The sequence below is a fragment of the Lasioglossum baleicum genome, chromosome 10 (assembly GCF_051020765.1).
Source record: "Lasioglossum baleicum chromosome 10, iyLasBale1, whole genome shotgun sequence".
NCBI lineage: Eukaryota > Metazoa > Arthropoda > Insecta > Hymenoptera > Halictidae > Lasioglossum > Lasioglossum baleicum.
In genome coordinates this window covers 7091237-7104905 of record NC_134938.1, presented here as the reverse complement: position 1 = coordinate 7104905, position 13669 = coordinate 7091237, and the positions used below count along the sequence as shown (strand labels likewise).

The window sequence follows — 13669 nt, the reverse complement described above, 5'->3', positions numbered from 1 at the left end:
TCCTATCAAAATGATAATTTTCAAGCAAAATTAGAATCCTACATAATACTAATTCATGAGTAATAACTGTGGCAAGAGTTTGATACCAAGAATGTTAAGTTGTTACATACCAGACTGAAAATACATCAGTTTAAAGTCCAACTTTGCAGAAACTAGGGCGGACTTACCCCACTCCATCTTAATCTCAAAGGGTTCCAAGGGTTCTTGATTGTTAGAAGTTGTGGGCTCTATAATCAAAACTAACTAACCCGATAATTCGCAGCAACGTCGAATCGGATGGTATGATAAAATTTAAAGTTTCCTATCACCAAACTCCTTTCTCAATCATCGGGTATACGATGATTTGTTGCAACCTTGAAGACCGGAATAATTTCAGCAACGTGTTAAATTAACTCTTTATCTGAAATGTTTCGTGTCTGCCATTTCACGCGACAGTCCTTGAGCGGCTATCCTAGGTGAAATGCGGTGGCCGAGGTTAAATTCTCGAGAAGGAGTAAAAATGGCCGGGCTAGATAGAATAGACCAACAGAACCGCAGTTAGGTGGTACATGAATAGTCCCACCGATTTCAGTCCGGTTCGATTGCATACGGTGTCAGTGTAGGATCGGTCACCGCATGATTGTGTTCATGTCCCCGGTGTTTCTACGGGGAATTATGTAAGATCGTCCGAAAATCTTGGTGCAGGAACGGGCTGCGGGTCTAACCCTTCTCTCAGATGTGCCGTCGAGAGTGAAAGCGTACGCATCGTTCGCGTGTTCACCCGGTTGCTGGAATTGCGCCTCGTGTTCCGCAACGAGGAACGAAACGCGTGTGCGCCGTGTCATTATCGATCGCTGTCCAAGATGCGACCGATCTGCGGTGTCCTCGTGGTCCTGGCCATCCTCGCCGCATCCTCCGCCGGTGATTTCGGTAAGAAAACCAAACACGTGGCCGTATCCATTCGAACCTCACGTGGCATTCATTCGCACCCAATCGACTTCCTGGTAGCTTCGATTTCCCGATTCAATCGCCAATTCGAGATACTCGAGATTCACTGAAAAGATCATTTTCGTGAGTTTAATTCTTCCGAGTTCTATTATTTGAAGTTTTGCCATTTTTGGCATAAAATTTGAGCCATTTCACGAGTTCGAAGATCGTGGGATTTAGCAGCGTCCAATCAACTTCCTGATAGCTGTGATTTCCCGATTCGATTTGAGATGTTTGGACGTTCTCTGTGGGCGAGGGACATTTTCAAAGTTGGTTAGAAGGATTCCAGGTAAAAAGAAATTGCTTAAAAATTTTCTCTATTCATTTCCAGTCACAGGGACCCTGTAGAAATTTTGTTTCTTTGATTATTTTCATGAGTTCAATTCTTCTCAGTTCTATTATCGGAAATTTTACCATTTTTGCCATAAAATCCGCAGTCTAATCACGAAGCAATTTTTTAATAATGAAGCATTTCTGTCCATTTGAGCCATTTTTTTTGCCTTGGGCCGTTAACACGTGTTGCATTTCTTTAATAATTTCCGTGAGTTCAGAATAACGTTTCTATTGTTTGTAATTTTGCCCCGCTATTTTTGTCATAAAATCTCCAGTGTAGTCACGACTAATTTTTTTTTATCCCATTTGAGCCATTTATGTTGCGTCGGGGACATTAACGTTTATGTACGCCTTGAAACTGATCCGAATAATTGAATTAGGTTCTTCAAACATCGCGATCGAAAAGGTTCAATACCGTTTGATCGGCCTCGACGATAGTTCACGCGTCATCTCCGTGACATAATATTCGCTTTGTCGGGGGAGAACATTGCGCGAGGAACGTAACAGAATTTTCTGTTGCATAATTTTATGCAACCGGGAAATTCTCACGGACAGTGAACTGATTGTGAAGCACTTGGTTAGCGCGAACGTGGAAAGTTGTGTGGGAATTTCGATTGAATCGAGCGAATATGTGCTCGATTCAATTCGAATTTCGGTAATTAGAATTGCCACTTTCACCTCGTCGTGTACCTCGTTTTACTTGCTGTCTCATTCGCGTGCTACGTGTAATGATTGCGCACGGGAAAATTGCTATCGCTTATTTACGACCTTGACGCCATCGAACTAGGACATTACGTTTTATGTCCGAAGAAGGAAACCTGTTTCCCGTTTCACTGGAAATGGCCGTGTTTGTACCTTAGAACGAAGCATGGCCGGTCCAATTTAATGATAACGTCGAGCAGAGAAATTCTAGTCCTTCTTGTCGTTGGTCGCTGAGAAATCAATAGTTTCGGATGCGAACACCAGCTTTTGCAAAAGGCCAACTTTTCCTTTCTTTTTATTATACTTTCTTAAAAGTATGATATATCTACATTAACCCTTTGCCGTATTTTAACGAATCACACTCGTGATGAAGATTTTCACAAGGTCTCACAAATTCTGAGGGTGCATTTATAGTGGAGCGGCGAGCATCCATGATAGCGGCGCGGTGAAAAGAAACCAACATTCGTGACAACATTTCGACACATACTAATGAAAAAGTACATATGTATTTTCATTGTTTTTCTTTTTTTTCACCGCACAGCTCACCTCGCTGCTCCACTATAAATGCATACTAAGAAAAATCAACGGCTGGCTTATTTCTGTGTTATTGATTCCATAGGATTTCCGGGATAAAAGCATATTCAGTTGGAATGGAACTGTAGATAGGTTTCTGTGAGCGTCCGATCAAAATAAAGAAAGTTTCTCCGCTTTCAGAGGACCACTTCAAAGATTGCCATCCAAATGTGCCAGGCTTTGACGCGTGTATACGCGAAGCGTTGAATGCGATCCGGCCATACTTCAAAACCGGACTCTCCACGTACAATGTGGCTCCATTCGACCCGTTCTTCGCCAGGGAGGTGTCGGTTAAACGGGGAATGCAGAATTTCGGTTTCACTTTGACGCTGAGGAACGTTACCGAGAGCGGATGGGCCGCTAGTAAAGTGACGAAGTTCGTCAGTGACCTGCCACATCACAAGGTAAACTCTTCATCCTCCTCCGATCACTTCATATTGCCTTTTAACTGTCATAAAATTTTTTTATTTTAATCTTGACCTTGTTTCTCTCTCTCTCTCTCTCTCTCTCTCGCATTCTCAATCCAATAACAATTTCGAGGCAACAGTTTCGCTAATTGCTTCGGTGCAGATGCTGTCCTTGGATAGCTACTTTGTTGCTCCTGTAGCAAACCGTTTCACTATAATAGTAACTTTCACTTGGATGCTGCGGTGCGTTAATTGCATTCACCTTTCAATTTCAGGTGGTCTACACTCAGAGTTTCCCCGAAAAATTTCTGGCGGGTTCGTACGAGTTCAACGCGAACGTTTTCACGACCTCCGTCGCGAACAAGGGAAAATTCACGTTGACTCTTTGTAAGTAAACGATATCATTAAATGAAAGAAAAATAGTTTGTCTCGGCGACCACTCTTCTCAGAATCTGCTCGTTTCAGACGACCTTGTTCAAACCACTACCATCAGCAGGAGACCCGGTCAGAAGATCCAAGTGAACGTGGACGTGCAAACGATACGAGACTTGAAGCTGCACGTCACAAACTTGCTGTCCGGTCATCAGATACTGGAGACCGTCCTCGACAAAATAATAAATGGCACTTGGCAACCGGGATTCGTGATAACCCGGCGACTGATTAATGAACTCGTCTCTACCGCCTTCACCGAGATATTCGGGACCGCGTTCCGCCATTTCCCCTTCGACAAAATCATCAAAGCGAAGCCCAGCGAAAGTTGAGATTCCCGCAACAGACTCCTCTCGTGTAATTTAAGTTAATTATTAATAGACAGCGGATTTGAAGCATTTACGACAAAAACGAGCACGTTCAATTTAAAACAGTAAAAACATTAGAAGAATGAAAGAAAATAAATTTCTATTTCACTCCAATTCTATGCAAATCAAGTAGAGAATTTTTATTTTGCACGAAGATGCGCTGTCTAGTTATATCAACTACAGTAAAGTCTTGATCTAAGTAAGCCGGAGTTGTACGATTTTACAGGGGATGGACCCGAAGAGTCCGACTTCGATTTTGATAATTTTTGTGTGAGACGATGGTATATGGCTCTCTAATTGTGTATGCAAAATATGAGGTGTAGTTACTCAATAGTGTTGAAGATATAAACAATTGAACTTTCACGCAACCTGCTTACACGGCTAATTGAACTTCGAAAACTACAACTCTAATTGTTTATATCTTTAAAACGATTGAGTTATTGCACGCAATATTTTGCATACATAATTAGGGATCCATATACCATCATCTCACGAAAAATAATCAAAATCGAAGTCTCGAGCAGTGTAATGTACATATTGTAAAGTATGATTTAGAAATCCCACGCCAGCTTTTCTCTGCGGAAAATATAGCGCCTCGGGAGACTGGAAAAATAAAAGAAACGATTTCCGTGGCATTCGAAAATCTTGTAGAAGGAACACACGAAGAATGTCTCTCTAATCTTGTAGAAGGAACACACGAAGAATGTCTCTCTAATGTTGTAGAAGGAACACGCGAAGAATGTTTCTCTATCTGGCATTTTCGCGGAACATTTAGGTAGAGACAATCAGTGCGCTGCAACCAGAGGAGAACAGCATGATTTCTTCTCCTCTTGAGATAGCTGCTTGCCTTGAGAAGCGCGCGGTCTCTGACCTCGCATTCTCATGGTGTACGAGCATGGTGTATCAACATCAGTGCATCGTTTCACTCTTATCGATCGAAAAGATTTATAGCAACAGTCCGACCGCTCTGACATGAACGAGCGAACACTTTGTACAGGTATTGTTGTTCCAATTTAACAAACACAGGTGAACACGTGTAAATCGAGTCTGATCGATTGTACATGCTGTTCGAATTACTGCGAGTGCGAAAAACATTTTGCGTTTCAAGGGGTAGACTCCTTTTTACAGGATTGCAAGGGTGCTGGATTCGCCTTCTCATTTCTCGATAATACAAACACGGCTTTTCAGTAGTTAAAAATACTAGATAAAAGATCGATCTAGGGCAGCGGTTTCCAACCTTTATGCTACTACGCCTCCCTAAAAAAAATTTGTTTTCCGCGCCTGCCTATCTTTTAATACATATAATAATATATACGCGTTTTTAAATAATAATAACTTTATTACAAAAAATTTGGCGCCTCCCAGGTTGGAAACCGCTGATCTACGGCGCTATCTACCTCAAAAGTCCTATTTTTTCGTTTACGAGGCGTAATTTGCATTATTCGGAAGCATACAACTGCGGATGTAGCTATTTTCATTGTACATGCTGCCGAATAATGCAATTTACGCCTTGTAAACAAAAAAATAAGACTCTTGATGGAGATAGCGTTCTAGATCGACCTTTTATCTAGCGTTTTCTCAAACTCGAGGAATAAGAAGGCGAATCACGCACCCTTGCAATCCTGGAAACGAGTCTACTACCTTAACACTAAATCTACCACGAGAGGTCCCATTTTAGATTTTTTATTTGATAATTATTGAGATTGTAAAGCTGTTTTCATGGGAATTTATTAAATATACAGTTAGGAGCAAGAAATAACCCTAGCAGTTAACAAAGCGATTTCAATTTCTCTGTAAGGATTGAAGAATTAGTTTAGTAAATGACGTCTAAAATATATGTTGGAAAAATGCATTTGGTCGGAATTGTGAAAAACAATAGTAGAAATTGATTTTTACAACTTTTGATCGTTTATAATTCGTAAATCAATTAACCAATTTCAATGAAATTTTCAGAACCAGCTAAAAAAGTCGTAAACATCAATTTTTACTATTGTTTGTCACAATTCCGACGAAATGCATTTTTTCAACATATTTTTCAGACGTCATTTACTAACTCTTCTAGCCTTACAGAGAAATTGAAGTCGTTTGGTCCATTCATAAAAAAGTTATTCTGATTTAAAGTATGTGTGATCAGTTTTGCTCCTAACTATATTTTTTGACTCCAGTATATGTTATAGTAAAAATCGTACAAAATATAAACACAAATTTAATCTTGTTATTTCTATAATACCATACACACCAGTCACTTTTGATGCTCGGTAGGTTTAGTGTTAAGTTTGTCGTACGACAAAGGACGAATAAAGTATTACCAAATATCTTGAGTATTCTGTACCCGTGCGTTTTACGTATAACACGTTGTCAATGGGAGTATTAACCGTTCAATATCCGTCATAACGTTCAATCACGACCAAAATCGATCGTGATCGGGACCAGCTACTGCGCTGATTAACGGTGCTTAACATTCTTTGCTGGGCCCGTCCTGCGTCTCTGACGTACACCGATGACGTCCGCTTACTTTCGATCTACCCGTGTCAAATTTTTATTGCCGATTATCGAGTATTACGAAGGACGACATGAACCCACCAAAGGACACATACAGTGGATCCAAGAACTGTCTGAGCTGCACTGCGAATCTTACTGCAAAATAAAAATGTTCTGTTCCACGTTTCTTGTTAGAATTTTCTAATATTTCATTGTTTTATATTGCACCCAGCTAATTTCTTCATAAATGCAGAAAAATTCGCAGTCCAGTCTGAACACTGAGTTTCGATTCGCAAGAAATTGTCTATGTTTGAACCGTCACCCCATTTTGTGCAAAATAATAGTACAAGAATAAACAATTTGTTAAATTGAACTGTGCGTATTTAATATGCGTTTATTTATATATTATTTACATATTTATTTAATATGCGTTTTATATATTTACATATACATATTTACATTTACATATTTTAGAGTTGAAGGGGCGCGCAACCCTCTAATAAAATGGCGTAAGTCTAACATTTTTCTCTGTCTGGGAAAATAAAGATTCTTTTAGGAAACAAGGCTGAAATGTTGCTTAATGTTTCATATCTAATTTTCATCTAATTTTTACTACATACAAGCACAAAATGGTGGAGTTGTACAACGCTATCCAAAAATTGTGTGCATTTATACAAATGTATAACGATCCGCAACTATTATAGTCTACGGGTTTGTTTAATTTTGAGGTACAAAGGCCCCATCTTCAATTTGAATTGAGGTTGATTATTTTACCTTCCAATAAATTTTAATTCAAAGTCAATCAATGCAATATGTCAATAATTACGCAAAATAAAGATTTTCTACCTGAATTGCAACAAACTGCAGTGAAATAGAAATTTATTTCCTTTCTTAATACTTAAGACTGTATTTTTAAATTCTTTTAACGTTTTTACTATTTTAAATTATACCCACTCATTTTTGCCAAAAATACATAAAATTAATGCATTAAAATCATGCATTGAAAAAAAAGGATCGAATCTGGCTGCCAGACGAATTTTATTGTGAACGAAGATGAGACAATTGGGCGTGGAAATTTTTCGACAGTCCATCGTCGATTTCTTTCGTGGCCGACGAAGAAACTTTCCAGTCACTGTGGACTTCATATAATTTTCAGTATCGTTATAGAGGTCAGTGGGCACCAGCGTTCTTGTCATTTCGTTAGAAAGCGCAAAGAGCTCGAACAGAGTCAGTACTCGAACCCGTCACGAACTATGGCTATAAATTTCTTTTTTCCTCTGTTCCCGTGGCTTCTAAATGGATTACATCAAGTCGGCGCGTAGAACACGATACCTACCCGTTCATTATTTTCGCGGCTGACTTTCCCAAACTCGATCGCAATTCGCCCGCGACTTTCTTTCGCGATCGAAATCGTACAGAACCGGCCTAGCTGAGAATCTATCACCGTGCAACAATCCGCTCTCTGTACAATAATTGAACATCAATCACAAATTAATTAACAAATATAATTAAACATTTCTTTTAACGAGCCAATGTTCTTTCTAATTCTGTAAAAACTGTAGAGGATACATTTTATAACATGTGTTTTTACATTTCGGTGGACCAGCATAAAAACAGGAATAATTTTAAAACAGGAAGAGCCTTGTTCTTCGACATCTCCCTACGTGATATTCTCATAAATATGCAACACCTCCATTTTATGTGTAGTTTTATTTGCCTAAGGAGCACTCGACTTTTATTCCCTCAGTCAATTCTAAATTTACAGGAGGACTTGAAAAGATCGATGAGCTCATTGAATACATTATTGTCCTCACGGACGCTAAAGCAACTTTATCATCTCAACAATTAAAAAATACAAGACTGAATCTCTCACCATTTTAATCAACATACGTGCTTGAATAAGGAAATGTATTCAATAATTTCTAATGGACGCATCTTTATAACTTCAACAATTAAAAAATACAAAATGTGAGACCATTCACTTAAACGATTTGAAGTTCACATCAATCAATAAAAATTACAAGACTGAACATATTTAGATCTCCCACAATTTTTATAAAAATACGTGCTTGAGCAAGGAATATTATTAAATAATTGTGAATCACTTGACTGTGGTATAGCTAGTGTTGAAATTGAATGTTGTTCGTAACATACTTCACATCAATCAATAAACATCACAAGACTGAACATATTTAGATCTCCCACAATTTTTATGAAAATACGTGCTTGAACAAGGAAATTTATTGAATAACTTCCAACTTCTAATGGACGCGTCTTTATAACTTCAACAATTAAAACATACGATTTAACGATTTGAAGTTCACATCAATCAATAAAAATCACAAGACTGAAGATATTTAGATCTCCCACAATTTTTATGAAAATGCGTGCTTGAACAAGGAAATTTATTGAATAATTTATAATAGACGCATCTTTTTATAACTTCAACAATTAAAAAATACAAAATGTGAGACCATTCACTTAAACGATTTGAAGTTCACATCAATCAACAAAAATGACAAGACTGAACATATTTAGATCTCCCACAATTTTTATAAAAATATGTGCTTGAACAAGGAATACTATTGAATAATTGTGAGTCATTTGACTGTGGTATTTTGTGCTAAAATTGAATGTCGACCTTAACATACTCGTCACACTGCGGGACGCCTAGATCCATGGCTGGATACCTGTGCCGTCGTTCCTTTTCTTCGTGTTCGAGCCCCGAAGGCATAGCGGGGGCAATGTCAAGGTGTTATAAGGCCTGACGCATCCCTGCTGGTCGGTCATTCCACGCGAAGAAATTCGATCGAGTCGCGACGACGTTGAAGACAGAGCAATACCGGTCAAGAAACACGTAGAAGAGTCACCGATCGCGATCCAGAATGACCTGGTCTAGCCTAATCTTGTGCGCGTGTGCATTGCTGATCAGTGCCGAGGCGATTGGCAAGTACAAAGGCCTTGAATTTCTGGAACCATGCTCCAGGAACGACCGTAATCTGGAAAGCTGCCTCGCGAGATCGGCGAACGTCCTCACAGAACATTTCCATCACGGTAAGCGGATTTCCATCATGGTAATAATTAGACAGCGGATTTTATTAAATTGCAAATGATAAAAAGATTAAAAGAATTGAATAACATCCATGTGTTATTTTTAATCGATTAAAATGATTAAAGCAGGAAAGAAATTTGTATATGGTACGTGTGCCTGACAATTGATGAAGACAAGTTTTATTTTGCACAAACTTGAAGAAAGAGGTTCTGACTTTGAAAACGCATAAGCTAGTATTAGGTTTAAACTGAGCTAGTATTCGCGTAATATGGTTGCCCGTGAATAGGGGATGCTTGAATGCAAGAATTTGTTGTTAAAACACATGTCGAACTAGTACCCATCCGTAAAAGTTCAATCAAAGAAGCAGTCTTTGGCGAAAGAAAAATACGGAAGTCGAAAGTAGAGGATCGCGGGACCACGTGGTGTCGTTGAAAACGAATAAAAAGGTGTTCGCGTCAAAGAAGCAGGTTATAACGGTGTATTCGAATGGTCACCCAGTGTCCTACATTCCTCGCGCTCGTCGCTGCAGACTGATGGAATAGGTTCAACGTTCTGACGCTGGCTGAATAAAACATCGAATGTATGTGACCGACGAGAACCGAATCTCGCACGACTCTTTTTTCTTCAGTCAATGGTTTTTAAAAGAACCTTTTATGGTCGAGAATCGTTTATATGCAATTTATATGCAATTTCCAAGATTTTTTTTCATGTAATAGACCGCAGATCTTTATGCATATACAGCTTCTGAATATTTTCAAGAAATGCTATTACATAAAATTGCACAGATCTTTATTTAATTAAAATCTACGAAGACTGGTTTCCACTGAAAGTAAGATTTCAGTTGTTTGCACTTTCTCAGAATACGCATACTAGTAATTACCCGCAGTCTAGTAATTAAGTTATTGCAATTTGTAGTTTATAACTGGAACGCGTATTGGTACTAATTTGTTATGTTATAACTTAATTCAACCAGTTTCGATTCTGAGTATAAATAATGTATATTTTGATTTGCAGGTCTGCCTCAACTGGGCTACACGGAAGTGGAACCGATCATTTTAGACGAGCTGCACATCGCTCTAGGCGGTGGTTCCGATGGTTACAGAGCTCAGTTCAAGGACATCGCCGCGAAAGGAGTGTCCTCGCTGAGAGTAACTGGTTTAAGGGCCAGGTTGTCCGACGACGAAGTGCAACTGCAATTGGCGCTCAGCATTCCGAAAATCAGAGCAGCAGCCAAATACAGATCCAGTGGTACATTGATCCTGGTAAAAGCCAGCGGCGCTGGTGATTACTGGGGCGAGTACGGTAAGAATCAACAAATTTGAACAGGTTTATGACAAAAATGACTAGGTGCAATTTCAAAGAGTAAAAGGATCGAATGTTGACGTACAATGATCAGTGAAAGAATCTCTCGAACAATTACGTCGCATTGAACATGCAAATCGAATTAGTGGGATTCGAAAGGCGACGTGAACCTAAGTGCCATGAAAACTGATTACGGCAGTTAATCATTGTAATAGAAGAGTGCGGGGTAAAAGGTGCTTGGTGAAAAGCCGCTGGTAAAAGTCAAGAGCGACGTTGGCTTTCACTGTCGACGCGATGCAAATTTGTTCTCAACAGAATTTCATGTTCCATTTTCGCGCGATGTGGTTGACTTTGTTTCGCTTTACAATGAAAATTCTTGTAAATTTAACTTTCTCAGAAATCCCGTCTATCTTTCAAACATTTAACCCGGCGTTGGTAAGGTGGGAAAATGTATCGTAAGTGGTAAGGTGGGGTCTCACAGACCCACAGAAATAATATATGTATTGTATTATAGGAATATAAATACCTTTTCCATAAATATAAGATTAGGTATTGCTTAAGAGGCTTGCGATTTGTCAGAGTAAAAACGCAGATCCGCGAAATTAAATTTTTATTATTCAAAAATACTTAACTAATGAAACATCTTTACAATGTTACAATAAATCTAAAATCTCTGGGGTCTGTGAGAACGCCGAGTTAACATTTGAGGTTTTTTTTGTCTTAGAGTTACTTTAGAGTTTTCTCAACACGTTGACCATGCCAAATCCATGCCAACCTTGAACAGTGAACTTGCTATTGAAGTGATTCAAGTGATTCAAGTATTGATTTACCATTGCAGAGGGCGTCAAGGCCAAAGTGTTCATCCGAGCGAAGCCGTTCCTGGCCCAAGGTCGTCGTTACCTGAGGTTGCAGCAGCTGAAGATGGACTTCAGCGTGCAGAACATCAGAATGGGCGTCGAGAACGTTCGCGACAGCAACTCCATAATACGTAAGCGCTGAAAAAACTAATCCTACAATTCCTATTTTTTTTAACCGACTGTCGTCTGGACAAAAATATGCATTCCGTTAACATAAACTCATCAACTCGATAAAAAGCTTGATAAACAGAGAATCACGTCATACCTTGTCCGGATTTATAATTTTCTCTTTTTTTTTCTGTTGCTTTTAGTTGCTGCGCTGAACCTGTTTATTAACACGAATAGTCAGGAATTGCTGAAAGAGATGAAACCTGATCTGAGACGGAAACTGGTCCAAGTGATGACGACCTTTGTCGAGAAAATCTTCGCTCAAGTACCATACGACGCCTGGATTAGCGATTAGGGTTCCTAAAATGGCGTCTGCTGCGTCGTAGAATGGCGTCGACTGTGTCCGCGAAGTCATGAATGATTCACACGCTCATTACTCGAGTATTGTGCTCTTGACAATGAGGACCTCGCGCTCCATTTCCATTCGTAGAATTATCGACGAGTAGCTAGTTTGTAACGAAAGTGATAAAGGGTTAATAATTATGTAAAACTAGTGAGATAAGGAAATTCGCCACTACGCTAAGATAGATTAGTTGAACGGTTCAAGATGAAAAATACTGTCGAAAGAATAGCCTTTCTATATATTTATATTGTTCTAAAATGTTCGTTCAATCTGTGTCTATTGTTCATGGTATTTTTCAAACTGATGTTTCATAGGATTCGAGTAACTATATTGACTAATTGAAGAATACGAATGCGACGAGTTGTAAGCGTGCTCGAAATTGTTATTTAATGTTTATTCACTTGCGTCAAGAATATGTCTTCTGCAACTTCTCTTATGTTCGTTCTTCAATTTACGCGACATATTTTCGTAAACATCCGTTCGGTTAAGCGACCAGTAATCCTGTAGATATATGCTCAACAATGAAAATATTTATATCTTTTAATATTTTAGTTTTTTTCTCATTGAAACACTTCCCACACTTCATACCCGCGCGATCCGCAATTATGATTATTAATATGCATGAGGTCTGACGTCAAGCTAATAAGTCTCGTTCAGGTTTTTCTGTGCTGTTAATCACATTGACATCGTTGTGATCAATGCAACTTGCAACACTCTCAACAGGAGCAAAATAAGAATGTTTTCATGAATTTTTCACATTGGAAATATCATAAGAATATTTTTAAATCTTGCTGAAGGGGTGACCTTGAGAACATGTTCCAAGCTGAACAAAATCAGTGGGAAATTGTTAACGTAGACAATTAACGAAAATTGCTTTTTTATTTGACTCTACGATTCAAGAAGCTGTTTGACTATCGATCAAAGAGCGGAAAACCTATAAAACACGTCGTAAGGAATAATCAAGAATGGTCGAGATTATGTTTCCGGGGACTTGATAGGTCTGTCTCCAATTCACAATGGCAGCCATCATCTGTCCAGCTACGAGAGTCACAAAATATGATCGGTGATATAATGTAATTATTATTACGCAAGGAACACGAAAGACTGGAGTGAAGATCAACGATCATTCGTCTGAAGGTATTCATATTTTACATTCACCAGCGGCGGACCGTTCATTTTTGACTGTTCATTATTCTAACGGGTTGGCAAGAAAGCCCAATTTTTTAATTCAAGCAATGAACTTTAATGAATAAGATATTTTCCCTTTAGTTCGATGATCCCTTGCAAGTAAGCAAATATTTGATTGATTAAAGTTCATCGCTTGAATAAAGAAATTTGGTTTTTTATTTCACCTTAAAATACCGAAATTAATTTCTTGCCATCCCAATAATTCGGAAACCGAATTTTCCGAATTTTACCGATATAAAACTGATATAATACCTCGTACAATATTGTCAGTAGTTTATTAGAATATTAAATGCGTTTAGTCCATTTATTGAATACAAAAATTGAGAATTGAACGGATATTAATTAATCGATTAATGAATAAATTAGAACGGGCACGAGGAAGCTGGGAATTTTGCAGCAGGAAAACTCAAGTAAAGGAAGTCTAATTGATCAAGATCAAAGATCCGGATAAAGGAAGATTGCGGAAAAATCAGTTACAGTTAGCGACTATTTCTAACGAT

The 13669-nt window shown here is 38.6% G+C and overlaps 2 protein-coding genes across 2 annotated transcripts; both read left to right on the top strand.

The window, feature by feature from the left end:
• The first annotated feature begins 561 nt into the window (after window positions 1-561).
• Window positions 562-7118, top strand: Jhbp16 (Juvenile hormone binding protein 16). The gene is made up of 4 exons (XM_076431842.1): window positions 562-909; window positions 2716-2978; window positions 3257-3368; window positions 3447-7118. The coding sequence occupies exons 1-4, from the start codon at window positions 843-845 to the stop codon at window positions 3740-3742; spliced, it is 738 nt and encodes a 245-aa protein (XP_076287957.1). The 5' UTR covers window positions 562-842; the 3' UTR covers window positions 3743-7118.
• Window positions 7119-9027: 1909 nt separating this feature from the next.
• On the top strand, window positions 9028-12525 carry Jhbp2 (Juvenile hormone binding protein 2). The gene is made up of 4 exons (XM_076431577.1): window positions 9028-9313; window positions 10326-10613; window positions 11452-11601; window positions 11782-12525. Exons 1-4 carry the CDS (start codon window positions 9145-9147, stop codon window positions 11931-11933), a joined length of 759 nt encoding a protein of 252 aa, XP_076287692.1. The 5' UTR covers window positions 9028-9144; the 3' UTR covers window positions 11934-12525.
• The last annotated feature ends 1144 nt before the right edge of the window (window positions 12526-13669 follow it).

Excerpts from the sequence above, each read along its gene's own strand:
- Jhbp2 (XM_076431577.1), top strand. The coding sequence starts at position 9,145 with ATGACCTGGTCTAGCCTAATCTTGTGCGCGTGTGCATTGCTGATCAGT. Across the intron at positions 9,314-10,325 it reads CACAGAACATTTCCATCACG|GTCTGCCTCAACTGGGCTAC; the intron begins GTAAGCGGATTT and ends TTTGATTTGCAG. Across the intron at positions 10,614-11,451 it reads TGATTACTGGGGCGAGTACG|AGGGCGTCAAGGCCAAAGTG; the intron begins GTAAGAATCAAC and ends TTACCATTGCAG.
- Jhbp16 (XM_076431842.1), top strand. The coding sequence starts at position 843 with ATGCGACCGATCTGCGGTGTCCTCGTGGTCCTGGCCATCCTCGCCGCA. Across the intron at positions 910-2,715 it reads ATCCTCCGCCGGTGATTTCG|AGGACCACTTCAAAGATTGC; the intron begins GTAAGAAAACCA and ends CTCCGCTTTCAG. Across the intron at positions 3,369-3,446 it reads AAAATTCACGTTGACTCTTT|ACGACCTTGTTCAAACCACT; the intron begins GTAAGTAAACGA and ends TGCTCGTTTCAG.